Consider the following 21,683-nt stretch of genomic DNA (forward strand, 5'->3'; position numbering starts at 1 on the left):
AATTTCTTATGACACCTTTTGTATTTCACCCAACCAAATATGTCTCTAAAATTTGTATATGCTTCAGGCAACTGATGTAGGGGTCAGTACTCACAACAGGTTATTTAACAATAAAACTGCTGCCAGACCATACACTGAGTTCTTCTTTTCGTCAGCATCCTAACTCTAATTGAAGTGAGGTGTATAGCGAGAGGGGAGGAGACTTTCCCAATTATGGGATCCCACTTGAAGAACTTTTCCCCAATGGTGGCTCATCTGTTCCAGAATATATTTAGGAGGTGGGCAAGTATATTTTATATACCTCTTCTTTGGCAACATTTAATCAGTGCTGTCATTTTTGTTTTCACTGTATCTATGTTATTATTGGCAATTGGCTGTGTTTAATTCTGTGGCATGAACAATTTTAAACCAGAAAAGGACAATTACTTCCAAACAAGCCAGATGCTTCAGTTATCAGGATACCTATTTAGAAAGAAATTGTCAACTTCAGCTAATTGTTGGTAATTTAATCGTACTAATGCTTCTAGTGCCATATAATGTGATTGAGCAAAGTGATTACCCCCATTTAGTTGGATGTACTATCAATTTGGCATAGGGGAAAAATATTTATATAGATAATAAACAGCAGTGCTTCAAGTGTTAAACTGGCAGCTTTACCACCCCACCGCCCACCCCTCAAAATCATGCCATGAGCTGGTACTATATTTCCACCGGTTGCACAATGGGTTAAACCCTTGTGCCAGCAGGACTGAAGACCGACAAATCGGAGGTTTGAATCAGAGGAGAGTGCGGATGAGCTCCCTCTGTCAGTTCCAGCCCCCCATGCGGGGACATGAGAGAAGCCTCCCACAAGGATGGTAAAACATCAAAATGTCCGGGCGTCCCCTGGGCAATGTCCTTGCATACGGCCAATTCTCTCCCACCAGAAGCGACTTGCAGGTTCTCAAGCTGCTCCTGACACACACAAAAAAAATCCTTACAACTGTTTCTTTGTTATTCTACTTTGTTTCTTTGAAATTCAAACTGAACAAACAACCAATGACTTGCAGACTGGCACTGGTTCACAGACCACTTCTTTGAGAAGCATAACTAGAGCTTATCAGTTCTATAAATAAGCAGACACTATGCAATATATACTGCACATATATATCGCTCAGGTGAGAACATAAAAGTTGCCTGGTTTTGCGACAGCTGTTCTGAAGACAGAAGGGTCCATTATTTTTTCCAGCAATTTCTCATTCTTTGAGCTCCTCCTACTGGATTTCAGAAGATGCAACTTTGTGAAAGTAAATTAAGGGGAAGTGTAGCCTGTAACAAATTTTGCTAAATCCTATCTGCTTTCTCAATTAAACATTTATTCAATGACCAGAACATCCTATTCATCCCATTCTCTACATTAAATCAATTTTGTTTTTAAATATGTGGTTATTACAGACTGATTATTCCTTATCCAGAATTCTGAAATTGAAAATACTCCAAAATCTGAAACTCTCCACGAGTGGCTCAAATAGCAATGGTTAAGTGTGCATAAACTTTGTCTCGTGCACAAAATTATTTAAAATAATGTGTATAAACAATAACATACCTTAAGACTATGTGTTTAAGAAACATACATGAATTTTGTATTTGGACCAAGGCTCCATTTCCAAGATATCTTATTATGCACATATATGCAAATATGTACATCATCTGAAAAAATCCATAATCCCAAACACTTCTGCTACCAACCATTTAGGATAAGGGACACACAACTTGTAGTGAAGTAAGAGAAGCAAAAACATTAATTTGAATTGTGAGCTGTATGAATATGGCTAGTAATGCTGAATTAATTGGTGTATATATTATTGTATTCCTGTAAAATGTCACTGTCTTAAAAGGAAAAGTGATTCCACAATACCCAGTTTCATAGGGGAAGTTGGTGGAAAAGAGTTAAATGTATTTAGTCAATCATTAATAAATATTTATATTCAGTTTCAATTACATGAGATACAAGTACAGTCAGCCCTCCACTTTTACAGGTTTTTCTTTTGCAGATTTGGCAAATTTTGATGTTCTCTCTAAGAATATCTAAGTCCTCCAGCATACTTCTATGATTAACTTCTACCATACAGTGCACTTGAGGATCTGGAGATTCCTAGAGATATTTTTTCTAGACATGTGTCAGTCTTCCAGCATGATTCTATGGCCAGCCTCCAGCGGCACTGGATTTGCACTGGAGGACCTAGAGATTCCAAGACAGCTGCTTTCTCAGATTTTAAAATTGTGTTTTTAATTTAAAAAAATTCCATGTTTTAGGGCTCCTGCCACCCTAATGCCAGTGAATGTAGAGGGCTAATTGTATTACATTTGTATTGGTTATTTTAATTAAAAGTCCATGCAAGAAGAATTAAGGTGAAAATGTCATGAATGATTTTTCTCACTCCTGTCCCTTCATTCCTATCTTGTGCTTGTGAGAGAAGGAAATAGCATATGACATTCTTCAGCATTTTAATTGAAATGACCAATAAGACTTACATTAACCCTTCCATCACCAACTGCTAGGTCTGCCACCACCAACCATCAACTGCAGAACATGATACAGAACATGACACAGGCGAACGAGTGACCATCACTCATAAAAACACTGAAAAACACAGCGGGAGAGACTTAAAAAGCCAAAAAATAAAAAATACATTACAACGCATGTGCACAAATATATATACACACATATACACACACAAAGCACATATACACAGACTGGGCCACAGTGACGCGTGGCAGGGGACAGCTAGTAAATAATATATTTAATCACTTAACAAAGAAATTAAGATGGTGCTGAAAGTGTAACTGAATCGATCCACTGCAACTGCCATCATGTCCTTTTGGTGGGCTTCTCTTGGGTAACCTATGGACTTCCTATAGAGAAGGCACTATGTGAACACAATCCTGGACTGATTACATTGCCCTTTGGTCTGCTACAGCATTGCTCTTCTTAATTTTCTTATTAGCAGTCTCATTTTCCACAATGTGTATTTCTTCAAATTCAGAATCCCAGACTGGTTAATGAACTTGCTTTCCCTGGGACAGAGTCACACTGAGACTGCTTCCTTGTTTAAAGCAAGAAAGCTGATCTTTTTATTAAGAGAAACAGAGATACACTGGCAGAATAGCTTCTGATTGACGAGCTAGGCTGAAAAGGCAAGAAGCTCTGCCTGCCAACTGCTCACAGAACAAAAACAAGATGGCCTATCTGCAAAAGAAGAAAGAGAGAAACTTGTTAAGAAGATGGAAACTATCAATTTATCTAGTAGTCAGAAGGAATGGCAGCAGACAAAGGGGTCTAGAACAGGCTTTCTAAGGATAGTAAGGAAGGCCTTACTATCCAGGCAAACACGTGCATCAACATTGTCAAATAATTTTTTTTTGTTTTTTTTTGGCTTTTAAAGTCCCTTACACTGTGTTTTTCAGTGTTTTTATGAGTGATGGTCACTCGTTGGCCTGATAGGTGTATTGTGTCCAAATTTGGTGTCCATTCGTCCAGTGGTTTTTGACTTATGTTAATCCCACAAACGAACATTACATTTTTATTTATATAGATTTGATTGGTTTTAATGTATTTTATTTTATCTGTGATTTTTCAGGCATGATCCCTTTGCAAGCCACCTCGAGTCCCCTTGGGGAGATGGTGGCGGGGTATGAAAATAAAGTTACTTACTTTCTTAATTCTACAGTGTAGATATATATGCTATAATTCCATCGAAACATCAGGATCCAGTGAATCTGAGTATATATGAGTCATATGAGGTTATGTTAGAATTTGGATGTATTTCAGCTGCACGGAAAAGGTGGTCCTTCTCCCTTTTTGCAGCTTTGTAAACGCAGCAGCGTGGGGAGTGCTTTAAAGGCCTCATCACACCAGAGGTGGCCCAAGGTAATTTTCAATGGCAAGCAAACAGTATTTTGGTGCAACCCCCCCCCCCCCCCCACAACCAATCACTGAAATATATTTTCTGTTTGTCATGGGAGTTGTGTGCCATATTTAGTTCAATTCCATCACTGGTGGAGTTCAGAATGCTCTTTGATTGTAAGTGAACTATATATCCCCAGTAACTACAACTTGCATATGTCAAGGCCTATTTTCCCTCAAGAGCGCCCCTGGGCAAAATCAACTATACTGCAAATGCTTACTTTGCATAATGGGTTGAGACGCCCCTGCATCACACTAGACAAAAAAATCCACTTAAAATTCAGTTTCTGCCTCCTGCAGAATTCTGGGGTTTGTAGTTTAGGGAGGAACCTTTAACAGTCCCGGTGGCGCACTAGGTTAAGCCGCTGAGCTGCTGAACTTGCTGACTAAAAGGTCGCAGGTTCAAATCCTTCTTTGGAAGCTTTTAAACAGATGATGGGTGGTCATCTGTCGGGGTGCTTTGAATGCAATTTTCCTGCTTCTTGGCAGAGGGTTGGACTGGATGGCCCATGAGGTTTCTTCCAACTCTAGGATTCTATGAATCAGGTTCGAGCGGCGTGAGCTCCCACTGTTAGCCCCAGCTTCTGCCAACCTAGCAGTTCGAAAACATGCAAATGGGAGTAGGTCAATAAGTACCGCTCTGGCGGGAAGATAACAGCGCTCCATGCAGTCATGTCGGCCACATGACCTTGGAGGTGTCTAGAAATAGAGATGAGCACCAACCCCTAGAGTCAGACACGACTGGACTTAATGTTAGGGGAAAACCTTTGCTAAACTACAAATCCCAGAATTCTGAATCAGGTTCGAGCGGCGTGAACTCCTACTATTAGCCCCAGCTTCTGCCAACCTAGCAGTTTGAAAACATGCAAATGTGAGTAGATCAATAGGTACCGCTCCGGCGGGAAGGTAACGGCGCTCCATGCAGTCATGCCGGCCACATGACCTTGGAGGTGTCTACGGACAATGCTGGCTCTTCGGCTTAGAAATGGAGATGAGCACCACACCCCAGAGTCAGACATGACTGAACTTAATGTCAGGGGACTACCTTTACCTTTTTACAGAAACCCGATTGTGGTTGTTGTTCATTCGTTCAGTCGTCTCCGACTCTTCGTGACCTCATGGACCAGCCTACGCCAGAGCTCCCTGTCGGCCGTTACCACCCCCAGCTCCTTCAAGGTCAGTCCAGTCACTTCAAGGATGCCATCCATCCATCTTGCCCTTGGTCGGCCCCTCTTCCTTTTGCCTTCCACTTTCCCCAGCATAATTGTCTTCTCTAGGCTTTGCTGTCTCCTCATGATGTGGCCAAAGTACTTCAACTTTGTCTCTAGTATCTTTCCCTCCAGTGAGCAGTCGGGCTTTGTTTCCTGGAGGATGGACTGGTTGGATCTTCTCGCAGTCCAAGGCACTCTCAGCACTTTCCTCCAACACCACAGTTCAAAAGCATCGATCTTCCTTCGCTCAGCCTTCCCTAAGTTGCAGCTCTCACATCCGTAGGTTACTACAGGGAATACCATGGCTTTGACTAGGCGGATCTTTGTTGCCAGTCTGATGTCTCTACTCTTCACTATTTTATCGAGACTGGACATTGCTCTCCTCCCAAGAAGTAAGCGTCTTCTGATTGTAAGTGGATTTTTTAAGTGTGATGTTAAGTTTTGCAAAAGAGTCTTGGCGCTCCTTGGGCGTCCCGTGTTTGCTTTCCCTAGGCTTAGGGTGAAACTGTGCGCAAAGAGCGCCACCTTGCGGCCGTGAGGGCATCCTGCACCTGACCGCTTTAGCGAGGGATTTCCGGAGAAGAACGAAGCAGTGGGTGGAGAGTCTTCCCGCGGACTGAGCTTCCTAGCGCAGACGAAGTTGCAACCAGGAAGTAAGTAGTCAAACTTTGTTAAAACTTTATATAAAGCCCCCGTCTCGCTATGTGTTCCGGATTCCCCCCTCCCTCATCCACAACAACCACAAAATACGTCCTTTGGAGTTCTCCAGGAATCGTGTAAAAGGGAAAGGAACCTGGGAACATTCATTACACTTTGAAACAGGAAGTCAGACCCTTTGTTGCTGTTGACTTCGAATTATGACGGCCTAGGTTGGTATTCATGCAGTTTTAACTGCCTTGGCTCCTTTTTTTAATCGATCCTAGAAGTTGTAGCTTGGTAAAGAAGACTTAGGGCCCTTCCAGACAGGCCCTATATCCCAGGATCTGATCCCAGGTTTTCTGCTTTAAACTGGATTATGAGTCTGCAGTACCAGATAATCTGGGATAATCAGAAAACCTGGGATCAGATCCAAGGATAATGGGCCTGCCTGGAAGGACCCTATATCCCATGTAAAACTATATCTCCCATGATTTCTGAGCATAGAGCCTTGACAGTTAAAGTAGTGTGAAAATGGATTAATTCAACAATGTAGATGCACCCCCATCAGAGTCCTGCAAACTAAGGGCCCTTCCACACATCTGAATAAAGTCCCACATGTTCTGCATTGAACTGGGATATATGGCAGTGTGGACTCAGATAACCCAGTTCAAAGCAGATATTGTGGGATTTTCTGCCTTGAAATTCTGGATTATATGGCTGTGTGGAAGGGCCCTCAAAGCCTGGCTCCCTTCGTTGAGGCTCCATCAACACACCCATATAATCCAGTTTCTCAATGTAGATTATCTGCTTTGAGTGTATTGTCGAAGGCTTTCATGGCTGGAATCACTTGGTTGTAGGTTTTTTTGGGCTATATGGCCATGTTCTAGAGGCATTCTCTCCTGACGTTTTGCCTGCATCTATGGCAAGCATCCTCAGAAGTAGTGAGGTCTTGAGGTAGTGACCCCACTACCTCTGAGGATGCTTGTCATAGATGCAGGCAAAACGTCAGGAGAGAATGCCTCTAGAACATGGCCATATATCTGTTTTGAACAGGATTGTATGGCAGTGTAAGTCCAGCCTGAGCCTATCCAGTCATAATGTAGTATTTTCCTTATCCCACTGCCTTTTACCTAATCAACACTTATTGGTTTTGTCTTTTCTAGAGATATGGGGCCTTCTACACAGTGATATAATGCAGAATACCAAGGCAGAAAATCCCACAGTATCTGCTTTGAACTGGATTATCTAAGTCCACACTGCCATATATTCTAATTCAAAGCAGAAAATGTGGTATTTGATTCAACTGTGTGGAAGGGCCCCCAGTTCAAAGCAGATCTTATGGGATTTTCTGCCTTGATATTCTGAGATATAGGGCTGTGTGGAAAGGGCCAAAGTTACGTTTTGGGACTTTAACTCCCAGAATCTCCTTTCCAAGATTATGGGAATTCTGGTCTGTTAACTTTTTCAAGCTCTTTTAAAATCAGTTTTCTTTTTATTTGTCTCATTTTGGGGAGAAAGTCTTACTGCAGATTGGCAAGGTTGCTCTAATAATTTGGAAGGGACAAAAAGGTGAAGAAGCTTCTTGACATTTCTTTTTCTTCTTTCATTGTAGTTTGGATTGGGTGTGTATGAGATTTTGGTGTTTTTAGTGCATATTGTTTTCATTTAATGTTTTAGTACTCTGTTTTAGATCTAGTTCATTTTAATCATATATATTTACACGCACACATGCATACACATCTTTTCTGATTTTTCTTTGTTTTTTGTTTTCCTGTTGAAAGTACATTGTCTGTGTTAAAACTAATAAACAAATACTGGAGGGGGGGGGAGGGAATTAAATATCAATGTCTCTAAGCCTCCCTCCCTTTGTCCTTCACAGTTGCCATGGATCCATTTTTGAGTCTGCTGAATTCATTTTCAAGAGCCCTCTCTTCAGATGAACTGGATACGCTCAAATTTCTGTGCCAAGAATATATTGGTAAAAGAAAGCTTCAGGCAGTGAAAAGTGGCAACGAACTCTTCAATCATCTCCTTGAGCAGGAAAAAATTACATGTAACAATGTAGAGTTCTTAAGATCCATGTTAGGGACCCTGAAAAGAGAAGATCTGCTCACTCAGCTGGACCAGTTTCTTAAGGGTGGATGTGATGATCCTGTTGACCGTCTGGATGATCAAGGTAGGTAGATAATGCTTTTTCTGAATTAGTAGGAGTAGGTTTTGATCCTCAGGATCATGAATCACAATGGGCTGGTAGAAAATTGTAGTCTCATTAGCAGTACAGTAATAAAACATACTGGAGTTAGCCTTCAAATAAAATGTGTGGAGCTGGACTACAATATCTTGCTTTATGGAAATCCAAATCCAAAGATGGAAATCCAAATAGTTCCTCCAGGTGCAGAAGGTGTCTGGAGTGGCTGTAGTAGGTTGACTTCTACACTGGCAGTGAGGGCATGCTCTCCCAGCAGTCGCCAGCCAATCCCTCTCCAATGCCAGAAATACAGCTTAATGTATGGTGTAGCATTAAAAAATGTTGACCATTTCTGCTACCTTGGCAGCCACCTCTCCACAAAAGTCAACATTGACACTGAAATACAACACTGCCTGAGCTCTGCGAGTGCAGCATTTTTCCGAATGAAGCAGAGAGTGTTTGAGGACCGGGACATCTGTAGGGATACCAATGTGCTTGTTTATAAAGCGATTGTCTTCCCAACCCTGCTATACACCTGTGAGACGTGGACTATCTACACACGTCACATTCAGCTCCTGAAACGATTCCATCAGTGCTGCCTCCGAAAAATCCTGCTAATCTCTTGGGAAGAGAAGTGGATAAATGTCAGCGTGCTGGAAGAAGCACAGACCACCAACATTGCTTTCACAGTGAAAGTGGAATTAGAAAACCACCACCTGCCAACAAAGCCCTACAATATGGATGCTGTACATGGCATTAATTGACCTTGCAAAGGCATTCGACACAGTGAATCGCAGCGCTCTCTGGACCATCGTCCACCAGCATTGAAGCGATGGTCCTCCGCCATCAACTCTGCTGGACCAGCCACATTGTCTGAATGCCTGATCGTCTCTCAAAACAGTTGCTTTACTCTGAACTCAAGAACGGAAAACACAATGTTGGTGGGCAGGAAAAGAGATTTAAAGATGGGCTCAAAGCCAACCTTAAAAACTCTGGCATAGACACTGAGAACTGGGAAGCCCTGGCCCTTGAGCGCTCAAGCTGGAGGTCAGCTGTGACCAGCAGTGCTGCAGAATTCGAGGAGGCACAAATGAAGGGCGAAAGAGAGAAACGTGCCAAGAGAAATGCGCGTCAAGCCAACCCCGACCGAGACGGCCTTCCACCTGGAAACCAATGCCCTCGATGCAGATCAAGAATAGGGCTCCACAGTCACCTACATACCCACCGCCACTACACCGATCTTGGAAGACAATCCTACTTGGACAACAAGGGATTGCCTAAGTAAATAAGAAAGGGTCTGTGAGAGGGAACACTCAAAAGCAGTTGTGTCCACCGCCCTGGCCATTTCCCCATTCCAGAGATCAGCCAGATCTTCGACAGAATCTCCTACCAAGGTGACAGGAAAATCCGCAAGAGCTGTCAGGAATCCAGCCAGATCCATAGGCCTCATGGAGTGGACCATCTTAATCTTACTGTACTATTTAGATATTAAGTCCTGGTATAACGGAATTAGAGCATTCAGCCTGGGCAGGGTGGACACCACGATCACACTTCTGCCCTTCAATATAGCGTAGAACAAAGGCTGATCCTAAGTGACCGAAGTACTTGGTAGAAATAGCTGCCACCACCTCAGAATTGCTGGCCTGAGGAACCAAAAGGGTGTGAATGTAGGTAAAAGGATATTTGGGCTCTTGGACTTCTATGGCTGACTGGACTTTAGAAATGTATTGAGAGAATGAGTTCTGAGGGAAACGAATGGATTGAGGCAAACACCAGTTAAAAGTAAACTAACAAAAAGTTTATTTTAACTTTAGAATAACAACAACTCGTTGGAAATGAGTGGTACAGAATCTTGATGCAGTTGCGGTAACTTGGTTGCTTGAACAGACAGTTCCCCTGACAGAATAGCTTTTTCAGCTGTGAGTCTCTTTAACAAACTGTTCTACTTTTAGACACAGTTTCTCTTAGAGCACAGACTCCAGTCTGCCTCAGTCACTGGGCTATAAGGTATCTGTAAACCTCTCTTAAGTTTACTAAGACCCAGCTCTCTTTTACTAGTCCTCTCAACGTAGTAAAACTCTAGCCTAATGTCTTCACCTTATTCCCAAACCTAGAGACTCTCTCAAAAGCTCTTCTTCTCCTGTCAGTTCCCTGCTGTAACTCCCTATCTAAAAAATCACAACCTTCTCTCTCAGATGTTAAAACTCTTCTCCCTTTCTGTCAAACAAGACAGCTCCTTTCCCTCTCTAAGCTGACTCCACCCCCGATTGCTACACCCAATCAGGAGTCAGCCTGACTCCTCCTCCTGCTCTCTTGAATACCAAGATGCCAGACACTGCTATGCAGGCTTCGGCCTAGCCAACTAAAAGGTAGATTTATCACACCTGGCTTAATCAAATTGTCTAATTTCTGCAAGGCATGGCTGAATTTAGTTAGATTGATTTCTGTCTTATTATGTAAGGAAAGAAATGTGCCGGAAAAGGCGCAGGAGCAAATGTTGGCAACACTGGTAGCATTCTAGAGTAGAGTTGCCATTTACAGTATTTCTGTTTTTAAAGAAAAGTGTGATTATCATCTGCATTCTGATTTGTTTTAGTCTGCCATTTGATGAATTTCGGTAAGACATTAAGCTATGAGAATCCTGCCCTGAAAAATAGTAGTATAAGAATAAGAACAGGTTGAATTTATGCTCAAAAGGATGTTAAAACTTTTATTGAACTTCTTGAAATAACTTGAAGACAGGAAGCTTGGGAAGGGAGTAAATTCCCTTCTAGCCAATTCATTTTGAATCTTCACCTTTTTTGTAGCAGATTGTCAAAGAGGAAAGAGAGGCCAAAAAATATCACTGTGTGTATTTTTCAAAAAGCTGCTATAGGAGGGATAGTTGGCACTTGGTTGGGAATTGAAGATAGCTAGCAAGTTGGCACAACTTAAACATAAGCTGTTCCTGATTAATTCCTCATTGACTTTTATTTATAACCAAGAACCTTTGTCACCTCAGGATCAAACCAGATCGTGTGTTTATCTTTCCGTTTTTATTAGATCGTTCCTCAGATGGTGAAAGATATCTGTTTCTCATAGTATGAGATTTTGCTCGTCTAGTATATCTTGTAATTAGAATGTTTTCCTTTATGGTTGCTTATTGGAAGGCAAACACAAGCTGATTGCTGGAGCTCATATTTCTAACAAAATCACATTGCGAGATAGAAAATGTATTAATATAGGAAACCACATTTCCTTTGACATCAAGTTTAATTTTAGCTATGCAGGAATGGGTTGGGTGGTGGCAGATACTGGAATAGATGTTATAGTATCCTGGTGCTTCAAATAACAAACTTTGCTTTCCTTTCTAGGTGATCTTGACAGAGCTTTTGAAATCATATGCGAGAACGTTGGAAAAAACTGGAAAATGCTTATTCGAAAACTTGGAATTTCAGAAGCCAAACTAGATCGCATAGTAGCAGCGAATCCGTACAACTTGGAAGAACAATTGATGAAGTCACTTTTAGAGTGGCGCAAATCGAAAAGGGAAGAAGCCAGAGTTGAGGATGTCATCAAAGCCCTCAGGGACTGTCACATGAACCTCACCGCAGACTATGTCGAAGAAAGTTTGCAACAGAGAAGCTGAAACTCAAAAATCAGTGGGAAAAGATCATTAGTGTGATATTAAAATTCAATATGTGTATGAAAAAATGTCTGTTTAGTTGTCATGGAAAATAGGAGGTACAAACCATTCACAGTATGATATTGCATCTAAAATGTCTTGCTGTCTTAGTTCTGTGGAAATGGCTGTTTATGCCATTTCAAATCTTATGCCTTGCTCAGAGATGAAGTCTGTGGGAAGGTAGGGGCTATCAGATTCCATTTTAATATCAGCATGACTTAGATGGGACCTTCTGCACCCTCAGCTCATGATCTAACGAAGATATTAAAGCTTTCCAAGACACATAGGTTGCATCTGCACTGTAGAATCAATGCAACTTGACACCACTTTACTTGCCATGGCCCAGTGCTAGGGAATCCTGGGATCTGTATGTAGTATTTGTATTTAGGGATTTGAGACATCACTCTTTGGCAAAGAAAGCTGAAGTCTTTGAAAATAACACCTCCCATAATTCCATAGCATTGAGCCATGGCAGTTGAAGTGGTGCCAACCTGCATTAATTCCACAGATGCATCTTGAGAATGTGGTATACCAATAACAGACCCCCCCCCCCCCCCCACACACACACATACACAATTCCTAGCTGTGCCAAATCACCAGTTCCCACTCATCATAGGCCATGGTGACAACAGTCAGTCTGCACACGTTCAGGAAAATGAAGAGCTGAAGCATACTTAACGATTTTCACCCAAACCTGGGAAAATGTCCTTTTCTAGACTATACCTCTTAGGGTGCATCTACAATGTGAAACTAATGCAGTTTGACACCACTGTAACTGTCATTGTTCAGTACTGTGGAATCTTGGAAGTTGTAGTTTTTCAAGTGTGTTGACTTTCTCTGGCAAAGAATGCTGGTAGCTTACCAAACTGCAACACCCAGGATTCCATAGCAAGAATCCAGCAAGCCCTCAGAAATTTCAGATGACTGAAGTCCCTTTATGCCACTCACAGGCAGGCTGCTCGTAAGCATTGGTTTGATTGTGCAATACTATACTTTATATAACATGTCAGAAGTGAATTGAGGGGAAAATCAATTAATAGAAATAGACAATCAATTAATAGATGGGGGGGAGGCAAATGTTGTAGAATACCCAGTTTAAAATCTAGGACATTTTAAAAAACGCTATCAATAGGATTATGAATCCCAGCCCATTAGTGATCCTTTTTTATTTTTCAAATTTGCATATGGAGACCCAATTGTGAGTCACAGGTAACAGTCACTAGAAAGGAATTGGCATATGCCTAAGTGTTCACTTTCCCAAATATTATTAAAGGTAACTTTATGTAGTTGGCATGCTTTCTGCTAACTTCTCTGCAGCTGGCTTTGTTGTTATGTAAAACCAACGTGTTAATACTTGAATTCAGCGGATACAAGTCTTTTCCAACTAAAATGTCTTCCTAGACTCTGCCACATTTTAATTATGGGATTACTAAAGTGTGGAAATATTACAGGAATGACATAAAGTTCTCACATGCAAAGAAATTGTATAAGGGACACCACACTCCGTAGCATTTTCTTTGACTTCTAGATGCAGTTTGAAATAATTGAAATGAAGAATTAAGCAGAAACAAGGAGTGATCTGGGTAACTAAAGATAGATATTGCTGAGAAGAATGGATAAAACTATGTCAAACATTTTCTCATATTTAGGTGCCCAGTTTTTACACTTGGAAGGAGTTTTAAAAAACCAACACCTTATATTGGTTGGGTGTAGAGATTACAGATATAGAATGTTTGTAATTGTTAATTTAAAAGAAACACACACTTTAAATCAAAACTGAGTGTAAATTGAATTGGCAGTAAAAGAAATAAAGGGATCCTATAGTGCCTTTGAACTAATAGGTGGGGGGGGGGATCTTGCATAAGCTTCCAGGGACTCCATATTGTTGGAATTCAACCTCACACAGCCCAAGTCTCTAGTCCTGAATGAGGAACAAGTTAGAATAGTCTGAGGGTTTCCCTTCCCCCATGTCTCCTATATGACTGTTGGAATGTATCTATTTCTCCTCTCTCTGTTTCTGATCTCATTATGATTGGTTTTGTAGAATGGATACTTTTCTATTGCAAGCCTTTACTTTGATTTCTGTTTTTCCATCATAGTGTGTGGTGTGTGAATTGAGATCTCGCTCTGCTTGGTGTTTTTCCCTCTCTTGAAACCTTAGAAGAGACGAGTGTTAGAGTAGCTTAGACCCAATTCTCGATTATTAAAAAATGCAGTTATTTCTTATTGTAGATAAACCTTTTGTTACTTTTTAAGATTGGCCTCTGCATCTTTGCCTGCCTAAACTCTAAATTCTTTACAGCCACAAGCAACGGTGCTCCACACTCTGCTTGCTGTGGGCTGTTGCTCAACTATTAGTACAGTAGAGTCTCACTTACCCAACCTTTGCTCATCCAACATTCTGTATTATCCAATGCAGTCTGCCTCCCTCCTGGATCCAAAACTGTTTCAATACATTGCAATATTTTGGTGCAAAATTAGTAAATACAGTAATTACTACATAACGTTGCCGTGTATTGAACTGCTTTTTCTGTTGATTCTGTTGATGTGACTTGCATGTGGGACTTTAAAAAAAAAGACTCCAATCTCCACTTGGCCATGGAAATCACTGGGGAATCATGGGCAAGTCACATCCTCAGATGGCAATGACAAACCCTGAAGAAAGCCATGTGATAGGGTTACTGTAAGCCAGAAATAATATGAAGCCATGTAACAACATGCATACATGTTCAAGGTAGTCCAATACTTAAGAGCTTAATCATGAGAAATCATAAAAAAGGAATAAAAGATTATGCAATAAAATGACGATTATTAAGACTGCATGATTAAAGTGCAGAATATTTGTATTTACAGTATGGAATAATTAAGTATGTTTTAAATTGGGGGGGGGGGGAGCCGAGTGTCAGCTTCCCCAGAGGCACAGCAAGGTCAAGAGGCCTGCGAGAATAGCACCATTACAATGTCTCATTAATTTTGTATGTACAGTGTAGATACAATAGATACAATTGCCAAGCATTAAAGTGGATACATGTGACACTGAGCAATAACAAACAAATAGCAGGGTGATTAATGGGGTTCAGAAAATAAGAAACAAACCATTGCCTACTGTGTATCTTATTTGATATGGTAAGGCACCAGTTTATCTTTTTGTCCGAGAAAGAAGCATAACATGGTTTTAAAGGATGGAACTTGCCTTTCTCTCACAATTTCAGATCTACATATCAATTAGCTCGGGAAGAAAAATTCCATTTCAAAATGGCAATTTAACTGGGAATAGTTGATGACACTGTCTTCCTTGCTTTTGTGGCTGTTAAAAACTGAAATGAAATTGCAAGACCCCAATGGCTTTTGCAATTACCTACTGCATTTGTAATGGTTACTTCTGTCTGTATAACAAAGACATTATGTCCAAAACAAACCAAATCCAATATCTAAAACGAACCAAAATGAAATAGTAATCTTACCCTAGAGGAGAGAAATTCAGATTGTATTGACACTGCTATATAATGCAGTTTGAACTGCATTATATGATGAGTGCAGACCCATATAATACAATTGAACTGCATTATATGAGCCTACATTGACCATCAAACTGCATTATCTGGTAGTGTAGATCCAGCCTCTGCAGCAGTGTCCTGGATAGTCTTCTCTGGTCAAGCGGAGGTTGTTGTTTTTTTTTGGGGGGGGGGGGGTTGTACCTGTGAGTCTTTATTTATATTGAGGTTGCATTTCTGGACTTGCAAAGAGACCCTTTCAAGGACCCTAAAGAAACACTAGCAGAGGGATTTCTGTGGCTGAGAGTGTGCGGCTTGTCCAAGGTCACCCAGAGGGTTTCCATGGCTAAACAGGGATTCAAACCCTGGTCTTCAGAATCCTAGTCCAATGTTCAAATTACTACATGCTGCTTCCTTTCTTTCCTCTATCACTTGCAATATACAGTATTGTTTCTGGCACATGGTCATATAGCCCGAAAAACTTACAACAACCTATATACAGTATTCTTGGTATGGAGAAGTGTTGATGCCTCTCTCCCACCTTGAGGATCTATAGTAACTTCTCAGCAACAGGAAGATTTTCATCTCACCTCTGTTACAGAATATTGCTCAACATCTCTGCAACAAGAAGATCTCAGCAACCTTCAGGAGAACTCAGAGAGTGAGTGTTGAGGGAAAATGGAATAAAAATTAATTAAATGTTGTCAACAACAATGCAACCATCCTCACAATTATCCTTCCTAGCACAGGGTTAGACCGAGAAGATTAAGGACACTTTTACTTCAATGAGAAAGAGCAAATTAATAAACCAACCACAGGCTGATAGCCCTGCATTTCTTGCTCAGATAAACATTTTGGCCTTTGTTATACATTAATTTCCCCAGTATAAGCATTTTACAACCAGCCATACATATTCATGGATTCTGCATTCACAAATTCCACCATTCATCATGGCTTGAATATATATATGGAAGCCTTTTTGCCATTTTACATAATGGACACCATTTTACTATACCATTGTACATAATGGGGCTTGAGCATCCATGGATTTTGGGTCCTATCACTTCATCACACTACAAAAAACCCCACTTAAAATCCGGTTTTTGCCTCCTGCAGAATTCTGGGGCTTGTCATTTAGGGAACAGCCTTTAACAGCCTCACAAAACTACAAATCCCAGAATTTTGCAGAGGGCAGAAACCGAATTTTAACTGGATTTTCTTTTGTGTGTGATGAAGTTCCTAGAACCCAATTCCAGCAGATACTGTACAATGACCCTCTGTGTTTCTAAAAAGATGTGCATTTTGTAGCAACCCCCAGGGGGAGCACTTGATTTCTTCTTTATCTTCAGTCAACCTCAAACTGAAAATGCCATCAACAAGTGAACACATATCTCAGAGGAACTAGTGATAGAAATATTAGGGCACTGATCCAGTATGCTGCCATCAGCCAAAACAGTTGCTTTAAAACAAAACTGGAACCAAACTGGTCCAAATTGTTCTTCTCTGCTGCAAATGGTCTTAAGATTTTCCAAATACTCCTTAAGTGCATGTCTATTTGCCAAATGTGTGATAGTAAGAAAAATAGAACTAGACTGGATCGTGGTACAGCAACAGTCAGCATTTGACTATCCCTGACTACTGCTTTTTATTATCAGTATCTGACACTGCTTGGATTGTTGTATGTATCTTCAAATTGTCCATTGATTTATGGAGAACCCATCCATTTTATAAGACTTTCATGGACAAGCAATATTCAGAAATAGTTTGCTATTGCTTCTAAAATATAGCCTACAGAACTTGGTATCCCTGGCAATCTCCCTTCTAAATATTAACCAGGCCTGCTTAGTTTCAAAGATCAGATGAGATCTGGTGCCTTCAAGATATTATTCATTCACTGATTTGCAGAAGGCAAAATTCATATTGGGTAGTGCACATATATAACTAGACAGTATAGAATGGTATCAGATATAGTAGCAGATATCATGCATAGGGAGTAATCCTACACCAGGCATGTAGCCAGGGGGGGGGGGGGGGAGGGCTTGAGGAGCTTCAGCCCCCCTCCCCGAAATTCTCATGGTGGTTCGCGAAAAGGCCTTACTGGTGCATTATTTAAACTGTTATGTGCATTCATATCATGATCTGATCACCATATTCAATATATCCCATATGCATGGGGGTATTGGGGTAACTACAAAAGGTTTGCTAGGCTAGACCCTCTTTCACTCAGACTCAACCCCCCCCCCCTGAAACTCAGCCCCCCCCCCCGAACCCCCCCTGAAAATTTTTTAGCCCCCCCCCCCCCCCGAAACAAAATCCTGGCTACGGGCCTGTCCTACACTCATCAATAAACTAGGTGAAATGCTTCAAAATTATGTAAATAGTGTACTTAATGTTCTGTTGTTATTATTATTATCATGTGCCTTCAAGTCACCTATGACATGGTGATACTAAGGTGATCCTACCACTGTGTTTTCTTGGCAAGATTGTTCAGAAAGGATTTGCCATGACCTTCTTATGAGGCTGGGAGTATGCATCTTGCCCAAGTACAGTAGCCAGGACTTGCCTTCTCCTGGCAGAAGACCTCTCCTCCTCTCAGTTCTCAGGAAATGCACTCCTTCCTCCCCCAGTTTGTCCCTTTCCCTAAATTTCCCAATCCTATCTGAACGTGGAAGCAAAGCAAGAGAAGCTCTGATTAATACTTGGGTGGGAGATTACCAACAAAAACAGGTGCTGTAGGCTATCTTTCATAAGAAGGAACTGACAAAACCACTTCTGAGTAGTTCTTGCCTAAGGAGTCGCTGTGAGTCGCCTTCGGGCTGAGAACAGCGGTATATAGGTAAGGTAAATAAATAAATAAATAAATAAATAAATAAGGAAACCCTATGAAATGACTAGGTTGACAGGCAACATAATGATGCTTAGAAACATGTGCACAAACTGCATTTTAGAAGACTGGAAGTTCTGTCATAATGAGGTTTCACTGCCACACAGCAATATCTGGAACTGACCAAAGTGACTGTGGTCATGGTGCTTTCTTTTTTCTTAATTTCACATATTGTTTTCACTCTACCTTGAAATAATTGCATGCCAAGTGTAACCATATGTAGAGCACAACACAATAGTCTAGCCTAGAGGCTATGAAGCAATTCAATGACCTTTCCTATATTTGTCAAGTTTACAAGCTGCAGCCTAATTAGGCAAATATACAGGTCAGAAAGCTGCAGAGGAAGTGGAAAGGAACCAAAATAATGCAGGAACTAAAGCAGTTCACTTGCAATGAAAACTCACAAAGTTTGGGGTTTGTCAGTTATCAGAAAAACAAGTAATAGGCGATATGATGGAGAAGTTGTTATGCATTGTGTAAAGAAAATAAATGGACATTTAATCTCTTGTAGTACTTGTAGTGCTTTGAACTGTAGTGTTGGAGGAAAATTCTGAGAGTGCCTTGGACTGCGAGAAGATCCAACCAGTCCATACTTCAGAAAATAAAGCCCAACTGCTCATTGGAGGGAAGGATATTAGAGGCAAAGATGAAGTACTTTGGCCAGATCACGAGAAGACAGGAAAGCTTGAAGAAGACAATTATGCTGGGGAAAATGGAAGGAAAAAGGAAGAGGGGCTGACCAAGGGCAAGATGGATGGATGGTATCCTTGAAGTAACTGGCTTGACCTTGAAGGAGCTGAGGGTGGTGATGGCCAACAGGAAGCTCTGGCATGGGCTGGTCCATGAGGTCACAAAGTCAGAAGCGACTCAACGAATAAACAACAACAGTACTTGAACCCAGGTAATCTAGTGCACTGTTTCTTAAACAGTGGGTCCTGATCCCAAATTGGGTCCTTTTAGCTCAATGTTGGGGTCTCAAAGATTTTGGCAAGAGTAAAAGATTTCTGAATGCCACCTAGACATTGACATGTATCTATTAGCAACAAATTGTGGCGCAATGTAAAATAAACCATGTGCACTTCACATTTGATCAGCATACACACTGTCTTGCCAGAGAAAGAAAATATGCCATGCAGATGATCAACAAAGAACTAGTCGTTTACTCTTCTTAATTCAGAACAACATATGTACAATATATTCAGTTGCATCAACTCACATAATGCCCTTTTATGAGAGATTTAAAATGGTCTTTCTTTGTCCATGTGGAGAAACTCCTTCAGCAGCTCATGAAGCAAGAGCACATTCCAAATCTTGTCTCTTTCTGCTTCACTCTGTGCTTCTCTCTTTGCACCTGCATAGCTAAAGCCTGAACAAAAATGTATCAGTAACCAAAAGTCCCAGGCTCAGCCATCTCCCTGAACATTGCCCGACCAATCAGCTTCATGCATCTTATTTTACAGTTGATACACATTTGGTACTCACTGATTCCTTGCATGCTCCAACACAAATGCAGTATTTATAGTAGAATGCAGAAAATGCTTTACCTGTACGTCACAAAAGGAACATCGATCATGGAGGACCCAGACATTCCTAGAATAGAGTTCTTTCTAGGTCCCCCAGTGTGATTCTATAGTCAATTTCTAGTGGATGTTGCAGTTGAGGATTCCTGGAGATAACATTTTAATCAAATCTGCAAAAATAAAATCTGGAAATGTGATGTGTAAATTGTCCAGAATGCAAATCAATGGAGGTAATACTTGCTAGAAGAAAAAGACTCCAGGTGAAGTGGCAGTAAAGGAAGTGAAGCAAAGGAAAAATAGTCTGCTCAGAGCCAGAAGATGTTGCTTATCCTTTCTGGTCATCCTGTGCCACTTATGAAAAAGTGCTACCATTAGCATGTTGCTCCAGCAGGATTTCAGCTGTTTCCACCAGTATCGGTCAGTATGCCTCTAAAAAACCTGTTGCTATGGAATAAGAGCCAGAGTCGTTATTACCCTCATGGTCCATGGTGGTGAACTTTCCATAGCTCTCATTATCACTCACTGAAGGCCAGGCATGTAGCCGGGGGGGGGGGGGGGGGGGCTTGAGGGGCTTCAGCCCCCCTCCCCCCGAAATTCTCATGGTGGTTCGCGAAAAGGCCTTACTGGTGCATTATTTAAACTGTTATGTTTATTCATATCATGATCTTATCACCATACTTAATATATCCCACATGCATGGGGGCATTGGGGTAATGTTACAAAAGGTTTGCTAGGGTAGACCCTCTTCCACTCAGACTCAGCCCCCCCCCCCGAAACTCAGCCCCCCCCCCCCCCCGAGACTCAGCCCCCCCCGAACCCCCCCCAAAAAACGAAATCCTGGCTACGGGCCTGCTGAAGGCAATGGAATGCTGTCCTATGCAGACTTTTCCCTTGATTTAATTAGGTTATTATTCTGCTCTTCCTAAGTTCCTTACTCAAGGTGTTTCTATACAGTAGAAGTGATACAGTTTTCTGGTGTCTCACCAAACGTCAACTCCCAGGATTTCATAGCATTGCACCATGGTGATTAAAGTGGTTTCAAACTGTATTAATTCTACATTGTCGATGCATTCTAAGTGTGCATAATAGTTCTGTTATACCTTGCTTCAAACAATATCTCTCTTCCCCTGAGAATATTTACACTTCCGCATTCAAGGTGCAGGTTATTACCTACAAAGTCCTGAATGGTCAGGTTCTGCCTGTCTTCGTGATCGCATCTTCCCCTATGAACCTGCGCAGGCTCTTAGATCTTCTGGGGAGGCCCTTCACTCGCTCCCACCTCTATCACAATTGGGGATGAGGGAGAGGGCTTTCTTGGTGGGGCCCCCCAGTACCTGGAACTTTCTCCCCAGAGAGATTAGACTGACACTCACCCTGCCCACTTTTCGTAAAGACCTAAAAACACGGATGTTCCACAATGCCGTTGATAAATTAGTTCACTAGATTTTCCCCCGCCCCCAAACCATAACCCAATATATGGCTCCTGAACTTTACCTCTGTTTCTTGCCCTATAGATATAGTTTTTTAATCAACATTGCCATTCTAGCCCAAACTATCACCTGGCTCTTGCACTATTTCCATCTGTCCTGTCCTTGCTACCTCAACTTTATTGCACAAGCTCCTGCCTGCCCCGTGTCTAGTATTCGATTACCATGTCAGGCTATGAGTTGATTGATGATGTTATTTTATGGTGTTTTGTGTTGTTTTATGGTGTTGTATTTATAAATTTTACTGTTCTATGTTTTAATTCTATGTTTGACCAGGCTTGTACCCATGTAAGCTGCCCTGAGTCCCTTCAGGGAGGTGGTGGCAGGATACAAAAATAAAGTTATTGTTGTTGTTTTTGTTGTTGTTGTTCTTGTTCTTTTCCATTCTGATTTTTCGGATCCTGTTGTATGTATGACTGCTGCAGTCTGTTTCCTTTCATGTCTACCACACACCTGCTGTGATTTTGTGGCAGGATAAATATTAATTTTAGAATGAATGTATTGCCCCAGAATTATTAGCTGCAATGTGAAAGCCAGCAGATATGCTTCTGAGGGATTTCTCAAATCTCATGCCTCTCCGTCAGTATATTGAGCTTCTTGTATCAAGATGGAAAGTAGGAGTTTCCACTCTTTCTCTCATTCTGACTGCA

General features: G+C 41.3%; 1 protein-coding gene across 2 annotated transcripts; it reads left to right on the plus strand.

The window, feature by feature from the left end:
* The first annotated feature begins 5,730 nt into the window (after positions 1–5,730).
* FADD (Fas associated via death domain) lies at positions 5,731–13,903 on the plus strand. Of its 2 annotated transcripts, none has more exons than XM_060765408.2 (3): positions 5,731–5,810; positions 7,676–7,972; positions 11,338–13,903. In XM_060765408.2, the coding sequence occupies exons 2-3, from the start codon at positions 7,681–7,683 to the stop codon at positions 11,610–11,612; spliced, it is 567 nt and encodes a 188-aa protein (XP_060621391.2). In that variant the 5' UTR covers positions 5,731–5,810; positions 7,676–7,680; the 3' UTR covers positions 11,613–13,903. The 2 variants fall into 2 exon arrangements, with proteins under 2 accessions (XP_060621391.2, XP_067318807.1); XM_067462706.1 differs by lacking the exon at positions 5,731–5,810 and adding an exon at positions 5,821–6,026.
* Positions 13,904–21,683: the final 7,780 nt, after the last annotated feature.

Source organism: Anolis sagrei, chromosome 1 (genome assembly GCF_037176765.1).
Source record: "Anolis sagrei isolate rAnoSag1 chromosome 1, rAnoSag1.mat, whole genome shotgun sequence".
Classification (NCBI taxonomy): Eukaryota; Metazoa; Chordata; class Lepidosauria; order Squamata; family Dactyloidae; genus Anolis; species Anolis sagrei.

Excerpts from the sequence above, each read along its gene's own strand:
- FADD (XM_060765408.2), top strand. The coding sequence starts at position 7,681 with ATGGATCCATTTTTGAGTCTGCTGAATTCATTTTCAAGAGCCCTCTCT. Across the intron at positions 7,973-11,337 it reads TGACCGTCTGGATGATCAAG|GTGATCTTGACAGAGCTTTT; the intron begins GTAGGTAGATAA and ends TTTCCTTTCTAG.